The sequence below is a fragment of the Pectinophora gossypiella genome, chromosome 5 (genome assembly GCF_024362695.1).
Source record: "Pectinophora gossypiella chromosome 5, ilPecGoss1.1, whole genome shotgun sequence".
NCBI lineage: Eukaryota > Metazoa > Arthropoda > Insecta > Lepidoptera > Gelechiidae > Pectinophora > Pectinophora gossypiella.
In genome coordinates, this window is record NC_065408.1 from 13,847,183 (window position 1) to 13,865,281 (window position 18,099).

At 37.9% G+C, this 18,099-nt stretch overlaps 2 protein-coding genes across 4 annotated transcripts in view; both read left to right on the top strand.

Annotated features, from left to right (window-relative positions):
- LOC126367129 (probable H/ACA ribonucleoprotein complex subunit 4) overlaps positions 1–18,099 on the top strand; it is a 65,770-nt gene that overhangs the window by 37,422 nt on the left and 10,249 nt on the right. The window lies entirely within an intron of this gene.
- On the top strand, positions 1,844–17,394 carry LOC126367064 (calreticulin). Its single transcript, XM_050010457.1, has 8 exons — positions 1,844–2,002; positions 2,152–2,256; positions 2,410–2,645; positions 6,595–6,792; positions 8,308–8,517; positions 10,939–11,061; positions 12,428–12,640; positions 16,843–17,394. The coding sequence occupies exons 1-8, from the start codon at positions 1,915–1,917 to the stop codon at positions 16,861–16,863; spliced, it is 1,194 nt and encodes a 397-aa protein (XP_049866414.1). The 5' UTR covers positions 1,844–1,914; the 3' UTR covers positions 16,864–17,394.

An 18,099-nucleotide genomic window follows, 5' to 3' on the forward strand; every position in this document is an offset into this window, starting at 1 on the left:
GCGCTGATTAGGGAAATCGTCGACCTCGCCGGCGGGGTCGGTATCGGGGTCCTGAAGTGTTGGTGTCGCGAGCCGATTGGATGCCTCTATGGCAAACTACAGTACTTCAAACACAGCAATGTACCTACGTTCATTGCATTATTTTTACAACGCGTATTAGGCTGCTTTCACAACAGCGTTTTTTAGCACGCGGCGTTAACGTCGCGATATCGTCGCGCCCGCCTCGGAGCGCGGTGGGTGGTATTGCTCCGCAGGCGAGAAAAATCGCTATTGTGAAAGAAACCTTATCATAGGTCACATTTATTGCTGTTTAATGTTCTCCCAACTTTCTCCTAAACACACAATCGACTTAAGCATAATCTAATTGTTCATTGTCTTACTCATCAAACTGTATTATACCTAAGTCAGCCGTATCCGTCCGGTAGGTAGGTATTCAATAATGACGTAAACGTTTATTGAATTAATTTAGTAAAAAAATAGCAAATCATAATAATATCAATATTATCGTTTGTAGGTACCTACCTACCTATGGAATTATTTTAATAATAACTAATAACACAGTAAGCGATTACCTACCTAGGTAGGTTCTTTGGATATCTTATTAAAATTTGCTAAGCTTTATATAGGTACCTAACCTTTGTTTTATAGGTACCTGTAGGTACAATCTAAAATTACAAATCGCTATTGAATTGCAACAGTAGTAACAGCCTCCGTGGTCTAGTGGTTAGAGCGTCAGGCTCACGGTCTGGAGGTCCGGGTTCGATTCCCGATGGGGACATGATCGAAATCACTTTGTGAGACGTCCTTTGTTTCGTAAGGACTTTTCAGGATGGAACCACCTGATTGTCTGAAAAAGTAAGATGATTCCGTGCTTCAGACGGCACGTTAAGCTGTTGGTCCCGGCTATTAGCCGTAATCCGTAAAAACACCTTCACCAACCCGCAGTGGAGCAGCGTTGTGAAGTATGCTCCATATACCCTCCGGTTGATTGAGGGGAGGCCTGTGCCCAGCAGGGGGACGTATATAGACAGTTTATGTATTGAATTGCAGATAATTACTTCTGTCGTTACCTACTAAGGCAGTAGGTACGTATGTTGTAGGTATAAGTAGGTACCACCTACTCAATAAGCAAGAATTAATTTACTGCTAAATTAAGAACAAAAAACTGTTTCTAATGAACTCAGAAAAATAATTTAAAAATTTTGGAATGCCACAAATGTACCTATTGTTGTACTTATAACTCATAACTAAATAAAATACGTGATACGCCGTACACACTCCACGTAATAACGGCACATTTCGTCCCATTCTAGCAATATACTTTCCCTATCTGCTTCTCTGTCTTGTGTGATGTGCAGTGGTGATTGGTGAAAAAATTCAATTCATAAATTGAGTTTTTGGTATTTCTGAATGAAAATATATGTTTTCAAGAACGTATTATGCAGATTACTCGATATAAATAATTGATTCATTTTAAATAACAGTAAACCGATCATAATGTAAAGAATAATCAAAGATAAACCGAAATAAGTAAGTTCTTAAATCAGTAATTTAAAATTTCGCGCTACATGATTCATTAATTCGTGTAGTGTGTTCAAACCCTATTGGTTACCTGTCACCAATCGTAGCATTCCATCTGTCTGTCGTAATTTTACGTCATACGCTAAACCTCTTTGTTTTTTTTCTCTTTTGCTCTTGAGACACTAAAGCGTTTATAATTATGTTGCTATCTCTTTTCTGCCCTTCCGAATAGAATCGATATTCTATATGAGTCTCTTTCTTTTGTACTCAATCTGTATACAGTGCGGATGCGATAGAAATAAAACCGTTTTATAATAGTGGGTTCGCTAATTCTCGAATTTATTCGTGTCCAGTCCTTTGGCGGCGCGGGTGGTGATTTCAGAAAATCAAAAAATGAAGTCCTTAGCATTAGCTTTTGTCAGTTTACTGGCAGTTTATTCAATAAATTGTGAAGTGTACTTTGAGGAAAAGTTCCCCGATGGTAAGTTTTAGTCTGTAGAAACTACAATTTGTCTACACTCTTGGTGACTCGCCGGCTTGCCGCGTGTGCTATCGATTGCCGAATATGCATTTGTTACCGGTGCATTTTATAGTTTATATGGGGTTACACATGGATGTATCTGGTTGTAGATTCGTGGGAATCCGAATGGGTATACAGCGAGCACCCTGGCAAGGAGTTCGGCAAGTTCAAGCTGACTGCTGGAAAGTTCTACCATGACACGGAAGAAGATAAAGGTACGTACCTGATATACTTATTAGAAAGTGAAATTAAAAATGTATTGATAAAAATCCTATAAGATATTTCACAATTTCATAGTAGCTTCCCTTCTCTGAGTGAACTTTGACATTCTACTTGTGACTAATTTCTAATATCCCGGTAATTTGCAGGTCTGCAGACTTCTGAGGACGCACGGTTCTATGCTTTGTCCAAGAAGTTCAAGCCTTTCAGCAACGAAGGCAAGAACATGGTGGTGCAATTCTCGGTCAAGCACGAGCAGGATATTGACTGTGGAGGCGGCTACTTGAAGGTGTTCAACTGCAAACTGGACCAGAAGGACATGCACGGAGAGTCTCCCTACGAAATCATGTTTGGCCCTGACATCTGCGGTCCTGGTACCAAGAAGGTAAGAAATCTATTATTACTCTTTAAATTTGTGTGTTTTCAGCATTTAATTTACAGGAAGAAAGGTTTGAAAGACGATTTTGTTATAATTTTTATGATAATAAATAGATAAAACATACCTAAATATTCGCTTTCATGTTAACAAGATTGAAATTATTCCTGTACGGTCAGTCACAAGTAGGTACTAATACCTATGTATACTTTGATACCATGTCACATTAAGTTTTTTGACAAATTAAACTAAGTCTCATTAAATGTCAAATATGATAGTGCGACAGGGTTCTAAAGTGGGTACATGATATTACGACTGTACACTACAATATACATTAAAAGTGTATTTGTAGTGGGACCGTAAAATCGCGTGTTTCCATGACATTGGTTTTAGATCATTATCAAATTGAAATTGGATGGTAATTCACAAGGTACCTATTAATCACATTGGTCATTATAGGTACTCTTTACAACTGAAAAAAAAATAACTTGTACCTACCTAAATTGTAATGGCATAGGTACCTACTTAATAATTTACAAAAGGAACTTGAGCAAGAGAAACTTTCTCTGGGCTATGTAAACAGTTTGGAATCAAACTGCAGACCTTTTGCTCACAAGGGCACTGCTAACTGCTCATTTCTCTAGCAACACTAAATCAGTAATGTAGATAAATAGCACTCATCATCATCAGCCCATTAACGTCCCCACTGCTGGGGCACGGGCCTTCCCTATGGATGGATAGAGAGATCGGGCCTTAAACCATCACAGTGCGAATTGATGGTTATTAACAACTGCTAATGCAGCCGGGACCAACGGCTTAACGTGCCTTCCGAAGCACGGAGAAGCTCGAAATGAAAACTTTTTTTTGTGGTCACCCATCCTGTAACTGGCCTTTGCGAAAGTTGCTTAACTTCAACAATCGCAGATCGAGTTTACCGCTGCGCCACCGAGCTCCTCTATTTGAATAGCACTCATCTGTAGAAAAAGACATAACTTTACCATAAAGTTGTTTTATGTTTGACAAACTAGTCACCCAATCAAATACCTAGGTAACTCATAAAATGTCACTATGGACTGATAATGTTATCATGTTTGAATTTTCAAGTTTCAGCCGACTAAACTGCACACGGTTGGTAACATTTTGAAATGACTGTAACTACTTCAGGTAGTTAGTAATTTTCAAATACTTGAATACCTATCACTGTATTGTAATGATACTTTTTCGCAGATAAGAAACATGTCTGGCTTGGTTCTTTAAATGAATTTTCTTGGCTGATTATTAGTTTCTGTACTAAAAGACATTTTTCTTTGTTTATTTAACTTTAATAATGATTAGAACTTAGGTTTGTCTTCATGTCTGATGTGTTGGTAGATAGGTACGGTACATATCTCAACTCTTATAACCATAACATTTTAGTAACAAAATAATAATTTGATAAGTTTGTGTCCAATAGTGCCACATAATAAATGTAACATTGTAGATAGTTCACTGCCTTTCTGTATCTATCTACTCTAATATTCTAGTGATGCAGGAGTTTTCTATGTTAGGCTGTAGGTACCACATAGGCTGCATCATCAGTTACCGCCTGGGGGGTTAAAAAAGCCATATTGAAGAAATTCATCTTAAAAGAAATATTGCTATTTGACATTTGCACATTTAAAAATAGCAATATTGCTTTTTTAAATGAATTGTTTCAATGTGGCCTTTTCTAGGCCAGTTTCTAGCAGTCTGCTAGGCCAAAAGCGACATTTTACTCAAAAGCTATAATATTATAAAAAAAAATAGGTTCAATTAATAAAGTACCTATTAGTAGCCATAAATTCTTTACCTGTGACTTGTTTGCTTGATCAATGGCAGTTGAACAAATATTGGTTGACAATTGGGAAAACAATGGAGTTCTTGGAACTACTGCTGTGATGATGGAATGTCTTTGAAATGATCTTGGCTATTGCATTTCTGAGATTCAAACGTAACTGCCAATATAACTACGTAAGAAGACAGACATATTCTTGAATACTGGTTTAGAAATAGGTCGACTTGAGGTCAAGAAATTACAAATGAATTAATCGACTTTTATTTTTTTAAATTCCTGTGGAGTGGAGTAGTGACCATTTTGTTCTTACAACAATTAGACTTGTTCTTGTATAATCACTGTTTTTAATTTTTAATGTTCTTTTTCATTATATGGCAACATTTTTTATTTTATTCATAAATAACTATGTTATTAGCGTCCCGCCTATATCACCGAACGGGTAGGCCGATGTGTACAATATATGTAGGTATCTCTTATTAATTTAATTGCAGATACCTAAGTTTTTTTTAGTTCAAGACATACTGTTAACGAAAAACAATAGACACAATAGCGTATTGAAATTATTCGTATAGGTACGTAGGTAAAATAGTAAATAACAATTGGTGAAGCGTATCATAGGAAGTTGCATAATGCCTGTTGCAATCGATTTCACGGCGTTTCTGCCTAAATCTAGTGTAATTATACTAATTATTATTATCGCTGCACTCCTCTCGATCGCGTTAAGAACCTAGTTACACTAATTGGGTAGTTTCCTAGGTCAAAGATTAATTATGAAATTTTGATTACTAAATAACGACAGATTGAAAACTGACGATATTCTTTTATCATTTAACTTATTTATGAATTTTAAGTCCGAAATAATATCAAGTTTTTCTATGACGTCACTGTGCTTTTTCATACAAATTCCATGGTAATTTCGTATTTGATGATTAGTAAAAGTAACTGATTTGACTTGTTGGATTTGACCTATTATAATGTGTTCCTGTAAATGATTATGAAAGAGGTAGGTAATTAAGCTATGCTATAATAGGGTATCTGTTATAGGTATTCCTCAGTTTTACGTTATATTTTTGTTATAATCAACTAATTAATTACCCTACATTACTCATCGAAATTTTCTCTCTTGTATTATTATTTACTTCCAAAAATATAGTAGGTATCTAGGTACCTACCTTTGTTTCCCATCTCCCTTAGTGACCTGTTAACAGCTTAGCAGCCTTTGACTGAAAATATGAGTGGTACTTCTATTTATAGTTGCAGATTTTCCTGTAGAAATCTATTAAGTTCTAAAATTCAAATATACCCTAGGTTGTTATATAAAATTATCAATTTTCTATTAGTAAATTAATAACTTTATTTTCTTAAAATTCTGACCACCTAGCACAGATTTTATCTCTTAACTAGTGTAGATATAGATGTCTACTAGTAGATTGTTACTGTTTTATATTTCAGTCAAACTTTAAAAACTTGGGAATGGAAAAGTAGAAAAAAAGTCTTTATCAGTTCTTCAAACTGTTGAGATAAGAGATAAATAAAATACTGGCGTTTCAAATCTCCTTTTCCAAAACTGCTGATAGCAATCCTTTGCTTCATTCAAAGCGTATACTCCTTTTAATGTTTAGTATAATTTAACGGGTTTAGCAAGCACTCTCCAGAAACGCCTTAAACTTTTATCCAGAATCCACTCACTTCAATTACTTAGATACATAAGAGTCGAGGTCAATGTAAGCTCCCTTTTGAAAAATCACATTCTTATGTGATTTTCTTCAACAAAACCTCAATAGCTTTCCGTTAACTTCTATCGTGTGGGTTGTGAGGTGGATTACCAACCCCATCAACCCTGGTGTCAGGGTTACTATTGAGCCGCCAACGGCCCCTGAAATGGTTCATATAACGACTAACTTTCAATAAGTAGTAACCGGGACCAACGGCTCCATCCATTAACTTAATTCCGGGTAAAAGACACCACACGTTCGCCTGGATTGACACTAGCTTGTCTATGCGAGGGTTTCATAACTTAAAACAATGTATGCGAGGGTTTGTTCATAAAAATCAACATTATAAATCCACGGTGTGGTTTTGTCGCTTATCCACACTACACTACGTTTTTCCTCTTCAATCTCAATCAATCTGTCTCCGCCCCAGGTACATGTCATCTTCAGCTACAAGGGCAAGAACCACCTGATCAAGAAGGACATCCGCTGCAAGGACGACGTGTACACCCACGTCTACACGCTCATCGTGAAGCCAGACAACACGTACGAAGTGCTCATCGACAATGAGCAGATCGAGACTGGTGGCCTTGAAGACGACTGGGACTTCCTGCCGCCTAAGAAGATCAAGGTAAGTTATAGCTTGTTGTTGTCGTTAAATATACTAGACCGCTTCGAAGTCAAAGAGCTTCCAAAAAGGCGCTGTATATTATCCAGCCGATAGATCTGGAGGATTTTTGAATTTAGGGACTTGGTCACAGTAGATCTTGCAAGGAAGCAGTGGCCATTCAGGCTGCATCACCTCGAGCCCTTTCTTCCTCAGATAATGGACAAAATTGAAAAGTCTTTCACTCGAACGCACTCTACACCATCCTTAGAAAGTAATCGCGTCGTTTAGTTTCGATCTATGTGCCAATTTTTATCCAATTTAGTCTAGCGGTTTAGGCGTGGAAAGGTAGTGTTTGTATTGTAGTTATCGTATGGATTTCAGGAATGTATGCGACAGCCGCTGGTGGCGGCGGCATAAGGGCTAGACACTGATCGCCATGTCCAAGGTTCGATTCCCGGACGAATAGATTTCTGAACGAACTTTTGTAACGTATTTGTGATTTATAGCAAGGAAAGCGAAAGATTCCGGACTTTATCGATAGCTTAGTTGAGCCACGGTTCACTTCCCGACAAATTCGTGTGATGGCAATTTATAAAATGTCATGCTACATTATTATATTATATGACTTATTGGTTACATACATATAATAAAAGGATATATATCATTTCAAGTTAGATAATATCATGAAACCCGTTAATACTACATGACGCGGTAAAAAGTTCTACGTCACAATTGGCATCGTATGACCGGAATCCGGACCTTTCACTTGTAGCACCCGCCGTTTCAGTATATAACCGGTACCACAGGTTTGCGAAGTGAATGCTGTTATGTCACTACTTTTACTCCTTTAATGAGTTATCTGTGACTTAATTTCAGGCATACCAAATGTAGGACAGTCACTGTGTAGTCAGACATATTATGACTTTGCTAATATGATATACCGAACTTTACGATACCAGGGGGGTTAAAGGCCACATCGAAGCAATTCATCTAAAAAAGCAATATTGAAAGACATTGGCAGTGCAAACAAAGTTTTGGGTTTGTCTTCGCGGGTTGGAAGGTCAGACAGGCAGTCGCTTTTGTATAAAAAACCGGACCCTGCTAAAACGGGATAACGCTAGAGACATAATGAATGATACCTCATTTTACGAATAGAATCGTAATGTTAAAAAAAAATAAAAATGTTCATTAGTTAAATTTGTTATAAATGACTTTTGACTTTGAATTTTATAAAGAAACATCTCAAACGACACTAGCATTTATAATACATTTTCTTGGCACAACGTTCAACCATATCAAAGTGCAGCACTCACAATAAAACTGAACTTACCATCTTTTAGCATTCCCAAGCATCTTAATACCAATATAGCATAATTGGTTGATGCCTTGTCAGTAATACATACATTATAATCACGCGTGTATCTCTATCGCGGCGAGCAGAGCTACAAGATATCAAAAAGAACCTCTCGATATTCGTTCGAAGACAGATATACTTGTCAGCACTTAAATTCAATACCAAAATGCTTCACCCACCAGGACCCTGAAGCCAAGAAGCCTGAGGACTGGGACGACCGCCCCACCATTCCGGACCCCAACGACTCCAAGCCCGAGGACTGGGACAAACCAGAGCACATCCCCGACCCGGACGCCACCAAGCCTGAGGACTGGGATGATGAGATGGACGGCGAGTGGGAACCACCCATGATCGACAACCCTGAGTACAAGGGCGTCTGGGCGCCTAAACAGGTTGGTGATAATATCCTACTCGCATGTTCTAAGGAAGTCGTATTTGTTTATATTAGGTACTTACTATATTTACTTACTGTTTATAACTAAATTAATAACTATTATAATACTAAGAATAAGTATTTATGTATACGTTTTTGTGATAATATTTGTTTATATACGCCTAAATTATATTTAAGTAATTTGGTAATATTTAATCTATTACGAATATTAACGCATATTTATGGAACACGACGCCCGTGCCTCACCCAGCAGGGTCCACATAATATCAGCGTCGTGGTTCACGCCGCGACTTGTGCTGAGTGAGGCCCTTTTATCTCAGGACGTTCACCACCACCTTCATCCTCTATGCTCTATGCTTTTTGTAATTGTTTTGTGATTTTTTTATCATGTGATGTTATTATCTTGTTTTTGTGTGTGACGTCCTTTTATAATAAACAATTTCTGTACTATTCTGTAACTTTTAAAGCTCACGCGGTTTATACATAAATTGGTTTTCAGTTACAATTAATACTTAGTCAGAAATCTGGGAGTAATGGTGTCATTGAACCGTAGGTAGACCCGATAATGAGTCGTATAAATGATAGAAAAGCCTTTGATAACTTTCAACAACTCAAACCAAGCAGCTGACGGGAAGAAAACATGACAATAGCAAAACAAAATACATATCTGAATCACAAAAAGGATATAGGTCGATTCGTCGGTACTTCAGGTAAAGCGTGTATCCTCCTAGCTACCTACATCAAGGAAAAATAAAAGTTTTTTTTTATTAGGTATTTTATAACACGTATCGACCCGTGTTAATAAAACAGTAGGTATAGGTTTTTGTTTCTTGGAGATTTTACATACATAAACTCACGCCTATTTCCCACCGGGGTAAGACTGAGATTACAGTTGCATTACATTTCTCTTGCTTCCTCCACATTCATCAATCGTTTCATACACGCACGCCGGTTCAGAGTAGATCTTACTGTGATCTCCTTGGAGATTTTATTTTCATGATTATCATAGTTATCACATGAGTCGTAACTAGTTAGGTCGATGACCGAACCGAACTAACCGGCTTGGTGGAGTTATTGAACCGCCTAGACCTCTGACGTGGTACAACAGCAAATTATTGGAATGTGGAACTAAAAAAAACTTGACTTCTCTTCTTATCGTGTGGGTTGTGAGGTGGAATACCAACCTCATCAACCCTGGTGTTAGGGTTATTACTGAGCCGCTAAAGGCCCCTGATATGTAACGACTACATACTTACATCAGTAAGTAGTAACCGGGACCAACGCCTTAACGTGACTTCCGAAGCACGGATCAACTTACTTTCGGACAATCAGGTGATCAGCCTGTAATGTCCTAACCAAACTAGGGATCACAAAGTGATTTTTGTGATATGTCCCCTCCGGGATTCGAACCTGGTTCGTGAGCTCAACGCTCAACCACTGGGCCACAGAGGCCGAAAACTTGACTTTATTATGTTTTAGATTTCAAATAAAACTACTCTTTATTACCACTTTGTACTAATCTCACACACACTCCTTTCCTATTGCAATGTTTTATTATGAAAGTTACATAAGATAGCGTCACGCCTGTATCCGCGAAGGGGTAGGCAGAGGTGTATAGTAAGTACACCCGACTCCTCGCTTGTAATGTTTAAGTCTCACGTAACAGGAGGCGAGCCTATTGCCATTTACCGGACTCAAATATCTACGATCCAAACGTGAATTCAAATTTACTAATTACATTTATAGGGAATGAGATATATAACAAACAATACATTCGGAAGATAAAGATAACAATATCTTTTGTAATATAATAACGGTGTGACAGGAAAGTATAACAGCGCAACAATGACGGGATACCTGCGCGGGCGCCGACACTTTGAGTCACGGATAAAATTAATTTGCTTTGTTTTGAAAACATTGGACACAAGACTTGCCGTACATAATTATTCATGCATTCACATGCTATAGTCATTCTGATTCTTTATTATACTTTTTAGGTACTGATTTTGTGATTTTCGAAAGAATGTACATTACAACCTGTTTAGCGTTTTGGTACATAAATTTAACTCGTGCCCCGATTCAATATTAAAAAAAATAGAATAGAAATTGTTTATTATAAAAGGACGCTGTTGGCAACCCCGTTGCCTAGGTATTGTTGATTATATGGCGCATAGCAACGGGGGTGTAAGTTAGGTTTTTTTACATGATTATAATTTTGAGATCTTTTATTCTTTATTATACGTTAATACTGAGTTGGTCATCTTTGATTTCGCTCGCTAATAGACGCCGCACACAAGACAATGACAATGATTATAAGGATCATAAGGTAGTGCTGGAGGTCTTGAAATAAAGGGTATTCTGTATTTTGTTTCAATATTGCTATATCCCCCTATATTAACAAATCGTTCATCCCCCACAGATCGACAACCCTGCGTACAAGGGCCAGTGGGTGCACCCTGAGATCGACAACCCTGAGTACACCGCCGACGCCAACCTATACAAGCGTGATGAGATCTGCGCCGTTGGCCTGGACTTGTGGCAGGTAAGAGTTATAGAATTAGCAACAATACTATGGTATAGAATACATATTTATTTATTTATTCTATTAACATCATCATCATCAGCCCATTAACGTCCCCACTGCTGGGGCACGGGCCTTCCCTATGGATGGATAGGGAGGGAGATCGGGCCTTAAGCCACCACGCGGGCCCAGTGCGGATTGATGGTTATTAACGACTGCTAATGCAGCCGTGGGTCCCGGCGGCTGGATTCTATTAACATAATATTCCCCTTTTGCCCGTGGTACCACCAACATGTCCACCTGGTGGGTCCACGGGTATACCTTTTACCCGTTGTCCTACCGTTCTAAACATTGATCGTTAGTGCATCATCATCATCAATTTAAGAGCCACGCTCTTGTCGGTGTAGCATTTTCCATTCCAGTCTATCAAAGGCCAATTCCTTGACTCCGAGAAGTCCCGGTCTTTCCTTTTCCGTTTCCGTCGAAAAGGAAAGAGACGGATGATTCACAGCTCTTAATTTTAGGAAGAATGAGTAAATGAATGAATAACCCGGGCGAATCAAAAAGGTACGTCGCTGGTATGCAATTCGTTTGACGTGCTGTCTACTTAACTGTGTCGGGTTATTGACTGATGTAAAATTTTTAGACGCTTGGTTTAGATTTGTGTTTAAAATTGACGTGTGATCCATAAATTTTATGCTTGTCGATTACCCGTCCCTTTCCTTTTCGGCGGATAAGAAAATGACAGATATAACTTAAAATAAAATTAGATGGTATTTACAGGAATTAGCACCATTATAGTTATAAATGATCAATTTTATTGAACAACAATACGATATACTTATAAACAATTTACACAATACTGTGCTATTTACTGTATAGAAAGGACACTCCCCAATATTATAGCTAAGCTATACTAAAGTGCCATGTAATCATGTAATAAGAGGGCGAGCCTATTAAAGCCGTCACAAATTCTGGAAAGCTCACGACCATATTCCAATTGGGGTAGTCAGAGGTACATCCCAAGAGGAACTAAGTATCCACACGTCACCCAGCTTTCTGAATCAAACCAAGCCGAAACCAAGTGATATACTGAGATATGATTTTTTGATGATTCTTTTTTCCTGATGTAACTTTTATTTTATTATATAAGCTGTTGGTGTACCTTTTTTATAAATAAATAAATGATCCAAACATGAATTGAAACATTCAGTGGTTTAGAGCTGGAACTGGTGAATATGTAATAATTCATTTTATTCATATTATTGGACAATCTCACTGCAGCCCTTTTTCCAAAGGCTTCCCTCCATTGTCCAGGCATCTAACATGGGCGCAGTGGTACAATTTTAGACGAAAACGTCATAAAATTAAACTTTATCTCTTCCAGGTGAAATCGGGCACGATCTTCGACAACGTCCTCTTCACCGACGACGTGGAATTAGCCAAGGAACGCGCTGAGGCCATCAAGAAGCGTCTAGAGGGAGAGAAGAAGATGAAGCACGATCAGGACGAGTTGGAGCGGGAGAAGGACAAGGAGAAGGCTGACGATGAGGAGGATGATGAAGATCTGGATGACGAGGCGGGAGACCTGCCGCCACCGGTACGTTGACATGATTTTGCGTCTTATATTTAAGGTTGTAAGGTTGTCTGGTGTCAGGGTTGTTATGGAGCCGTCAAACACCCCTGACGTGGCTGATGTAACGACTACGTGCTTACTTCAGTGAGTAGTCGGGATCATGGGCTTAATGTGCCTAATAATATAACAATGTTGTTGGAGTAGTATTGCATGGTGGAGTATGCTCCATACCCCCTCCGTTTGAGGGGAGGCCTGTGCCCAGAGGGGAGAGATAGTACATGTCGTATGTTATGTAGAGAGAAGAGGTATCTTCTTCTTATCGTGTGGGTTGTGAGATGAATTACCATCTATTTTCGTTATATGACCCCACTGGGATTCGAACCCGGGGTCTCCGGATTTTGGGTCCCAACGTTCAAACCACTGGACCACGGAGGCCGCTGTGTATACCTCTTTTAAGAAATGTCTACCTCTTAAAACTAACATGATTAGAGTGATCTCTCTTGTCTCATTCGTACTAAGCTATATACCGTTAGTGCGAAAGAGACAAATATATCTGTACCAACCCCTCGGAAGAACAGTCATGAGCAATATAATGTACCCACTTTAGGACTCTGTCGCACTAACATATTTGACATTTAGTGAGACTTACAGTTCAATTTGTCAAAAAAGTTAATGTGACATGGTACCAAAGTGTATACATATTAATGCTCGTGACCGTACGTCATCAGCACGTAGTGGCTTAATTGACTACGCAAAGATGCAATCATGCACTTATTTTAAGTTCTATACTTTTCCTTCACACTATTTTCCTTATCTTGATGAAGTAATTCGTAATTAAGCAATTATTCGTTTTAATTGCAGCCATCCGTTGATAAGGACGTACGTATAATTTCATCGATGTTGAATATTTGTGATATTTGTACAGTTTGGCAAATAAGAATGATTGTGTAGCATTTTTCCCGACTGATAAAAGATTCCATTACTTGAGTTGAATTATGAAGCCATTTGTTAAAAAAAAGACATTAATTTATCTTAAGTACAGTTTTTACTAACACAGTTCTGTACCGTCGGTGAAAAGTAATACAACTCGAGTTGTATCACTTTTGAGTTATTAGCACACACTTCATGTTCAAAAAATTCTCTTTCTTTCTGTCTAATTCTCGTAACTGTAGCTATTATAAATACGGAGATAATTTTTGTGTCTAGTGATATAAGTACTGTTTGTGAAGGATTCATGCTGTTATAACACGTGTAACATAATTCATCTTAACTTGCATTAAAGTGAAATGAAGATTTTCACTAAATATTTTGGTGTAAGTAAATGCAACTCAACATATATTAAAATACACGCAATCCTTGAATTCTCACAGTCCGTGTTTAATGATATAATTTTAGTTGTAACATCAAACACCAAATTTATTTTTTCGTGAAAAGTAATATAAATTAATATATATCAAAATATTTCAGAAAATACGATCTTAGATATCAATAACGTGTCGTGTATAATGATACATACAAGTTCGATTCCATGCGCCACCAGTGTGTATCCTAGGGTGACCTCCGCATAAACCTGTCTATGGGAAGACATTTTGTCTAGAACCACAGCAAACCATATCTGATCCGCATTGCGAATGGGTATAGGTTAAGTTAGTACTTCAGACCAAACCGTGTTTTTTCTCTTTCTGCTATAACCACCTTGTAGTACTTAATTACAGTACCTCAATAAGTTGTGGGTCCTGATCATGGCGTCGTTATCACCATGGCAGGGTTAGTCAAGAGGTATTTGAGATTTGTCATAACTGTCGTTAGTCTCCTTCCCTTAGCTCGAAGCATAGCTGTTTTACATAGTTTTCTTGATTACATGCAGGTTAAGCGGTGGCAGATTGAACGCTGCCTTCATTGCTAAGGAGGTTGTAGACGTGAAATAATGGCTCCAAATATTATCGAGCTCCAATTAATATGCAAGCCATTCAATACACGCTGGTTAGATCTTTTATGCAAGCGCCGGTAGTGGTATTTTTGAACCTACACAGCCGTAGATGACAGCTCGGCATCGGCAGCATCGGGATTTGCCACATCTTCTCAAGAGAAGATTGCCAGTTTCTCAAACACGTTGAATGGTGTAAATTTGTCGAGCTTCTTCATTTTTATAAAGGGAATAACTGCTCTGAACTCTTGAGCACCACAAGTAATATTTGTTTTCTGTATTTTGATTACATAAGAGAGAATTACGCACAGGACTGTGAAAAATGGAAAGAGGAAGGGGAGGCCTTTGCCCAGCAGTGGGATCTTGTAGGATAGATTAGATTAGAATAAATAATTGGCAACACTACGGGCACAACCCCTTAATTAAACCAGGTCACAAAGTTTGTAAAAATCCCAGGAGGTATTTGAGCTTCTGAAAGGAGTTAGTTGGCTTACATAGTCAATAAAAGCACGCATAATGGACCACTTGTGTTTATGCGGAAAACTGAGCCCATTAAAATAACATTACATATGGGACATTCGAGTATTCATTGAGTCAAGTCAGGGGCCTATGGCGGCTCAGTTATAACCCTGACACCAGGGTTGATGGGGTTGGTAATTCACCTCACAATCCACACGATAGAAGAAGAAGAAGATGGGACATTTGCCCATACATGTTGTGCCGACCCCACCTAGAGTGAGATAAGGGCAGGAGGATGATGATGATATAGTGGGAAGTTTGCCCACTTCACAATAGTGGTCCATACGCGAGGATACGCGGAAAGTCCCCCACGTGTGCTTACGTGTAGAGTTTTGCGGAAACGAGCTCATTTAGCTTAACCATAACAGACCATGGTCCATGGTGGTCATGGTCATGGTCTGAGGATAGCCCTGTGTAACCTATAGGTTTGGAGGTGAACCAATGATCTTCATTTTCACTACCTATTCTCATCATCAACATTGATTCGACTCCGTTTATCGTTCTGTCAATGTTGCGGGCTACCATTAGACCGGGAATTTTGATAATTCGAAATATCGAATTTTACTTTACTTTAGGGGATTTTGATTGTGGAATGAGTTGTGATCTTTTAAATAGTTTCAGCAAGAAAGAAGTAACACTTACCGGTTTGTGTGATTTTGGTTTAAAAGTACGTAGGTACATCACCTTTATCTCCAGGCCATACTGCCAGGCTAGCCCGAAACATTCCTAATGACTAGTCTTAATATGATTCCTCTTACCTTCATTTGTTAGAGGTGGAAATATTATCATAATTGAATTTGTAAGATTTTGACTGCAAAAATGAACCAAAAGAGGTTTTGATTAGGGGCGTAGTGTAGTGGACAAAATGTGTTTGTAGTGGGCAGCAGTGGTGGTTTTGACCGGTTATTTATGAGTTTTGAGAGTAAAATCATAACAAAAATATCTTATTATCGTCACCTTACACTATATATACGTGTACCATCTTTATATGTATTTATTATTAGAAATTCGCAAAAACATGTATCATTATACACAATAAAACCGAAAAAATAAGTCATGTTAAACCACTTGACACAAATTCGTTATAGTTTATCGTTTGTGTCAATTGATATAAGTTACGTTTCTTTACTTTTTAAAGAAAATAAATAGAATTTTGCCTTTCTACAACATTATGAAATAAACTTTCTTCCAAGACATTTTGTTTTTTGTAGAATAAGACTGTAAAATTAATAATTGAAATATGATATATCAACGATGACTTTTTTATAGTTATGTGTGTAAAAAGGTATAAGTAGACTTGTATCAATTTACACAATATAAAAGTTGGTGTCAACTGATACATGTAATTTATTTTGATCCTCTACCATTTCTGTTTAGGTTCTAAATATAACTAAATATTAGAAAAGAAACCTTCCATCATCACCTATCGACACATCTAACTTCTGTTCCATTATTCCTTATAAGTCGCGAGCTAGAATATTTTTAACTTTAAACTCGATTTTCTCAAAACTTGAATTTTGGACTTGTATTACTTTTCACCGACGGTACAGAGTTATCTTGACAATTACAACGGCGATACGGCTCACCACCTATCACATTAATATAAAAGAAAGCTCGGTGAGGTGTGGGTAACGCACTACATCATACTTGAATATAGTAACCGGGACCAACTGCTTGACGTAAAGCTTTAGCACTTATTCTTTTTTGCCAGGTTGTACATTCTAAGCGTATTATAGTAAAAAGATAACCTCGCTAATAATATATTTGTTATTGTCCACAGGAGGATCACGACGAGTTGTAAAGTGTTGTGTGAAGTGTGTGGACAATGTGTACCGCCGGGTACAGTGAGTGAGCGGGGTCTTATTTATGCAGCACTGTGTGGTCACCCGTATTATCTGCGGCGTCTGGGGGCGTGGGCGGTGACGTCACAGCGTGTTAACATGCGTGTTCTCCAACTATCATTGACACTCCAAGTCGGCTGTGCCTAGTTACTTGTAACGGAGACTGTCAAAGTTTATAATTGTATCTCAAGAACACGTCGAGAGCCAATTTAATCAATGCACGCAATAACGTCACCGCGAACACGAAATATTTACGTCTGATTTTAGTATGTACATAAAGTCAAGTTCCATGAGTGATGTATGTATGTATTGTATCTGTTAAATTAATATATTAGGCGGCACCGTGTGTCGCGGACTTTATTGTACATTATCGGCCGGTGTAGTCTAGCCTAAATTTTTGTAAGGACCGCCGGTACTGTACAATGAATGTGGAGCGATTTATTTCCCATTTATGTTGTGAAATGAGTCTGATTAAAATGATTATAAATTGAGTTTTGCATTTTAATTCCTTCTATAGAAACCTTATACTGCCACACAATAAATGCGTCTAGCACAATACACAACAATTAGCTACATTCTCTAACACAAATTAGCTTATACATACAGGGTGTTAGTGACATCGTAACGAAAACTTTGAGGGGTGGTGCAGGCCATGATTCTGAGTTGATATCAAGTAGAAATTTCCGTCGCAAAAGTATGGATTGGAAAATAATTAAAAAGAAAAGAAAAATTTTCATGAATTTTTTGACACGACATTCCACTTGATATCAACTCAGAATCATGGTCTGAACCATCCCCCTCAGTATTCGTTACGGTGTCACTAACACCCATACCTACTTATATGGCTACCGTATGTACTTGTACGGGGTGTGTCATCGTAACGAATACTGAGTCGCAAAAGTATAGAATTGAAAATATTTAAAAAAAACTAAAAAAAAAATGAATTTTGCGACGGAAAATTCCACTTGATTTTAACTCAGAATCATGGTCTGAATCAACCCCCTCAGTATTCGTTACGATGTCACTAACACCCAGTATACAAACTCATTATATTCACATAGGTCTTACAGATGAGCTATTTAGTTACGTTTAGTTCTACGCTTTTATTTAAAAATACAAATAGAAAGTGTGGTTATACTATTGGCTTTAGGACTTATACGCGACTAGTATCTACTTGTATCTACCTAGTGAATGTC

Coding starts and splice junctions, on each gene's coding strand:
- LOC126367064 (XM_050010457.1), top strand. CDS start 1,915: ATGAAGTCCTTAGCATTAGCTTTTGTCAGTTTACTGGCAGTTTATTCA. Junction 2,003..2,151: donor TGAGGAAAAGTTCCCCGATG/GTAAGTTTTAGT, acceptor ATCTGGTTGTAG/ATTCGTGGGAATCCGAATGG. Junction 2,257..2,409: donor TGACACGGAAGAAGATAAAG/GTACGTACCTGA, acceptor GGTAATTTGCAG/GTCTGCAGACTTCTGAGGAC.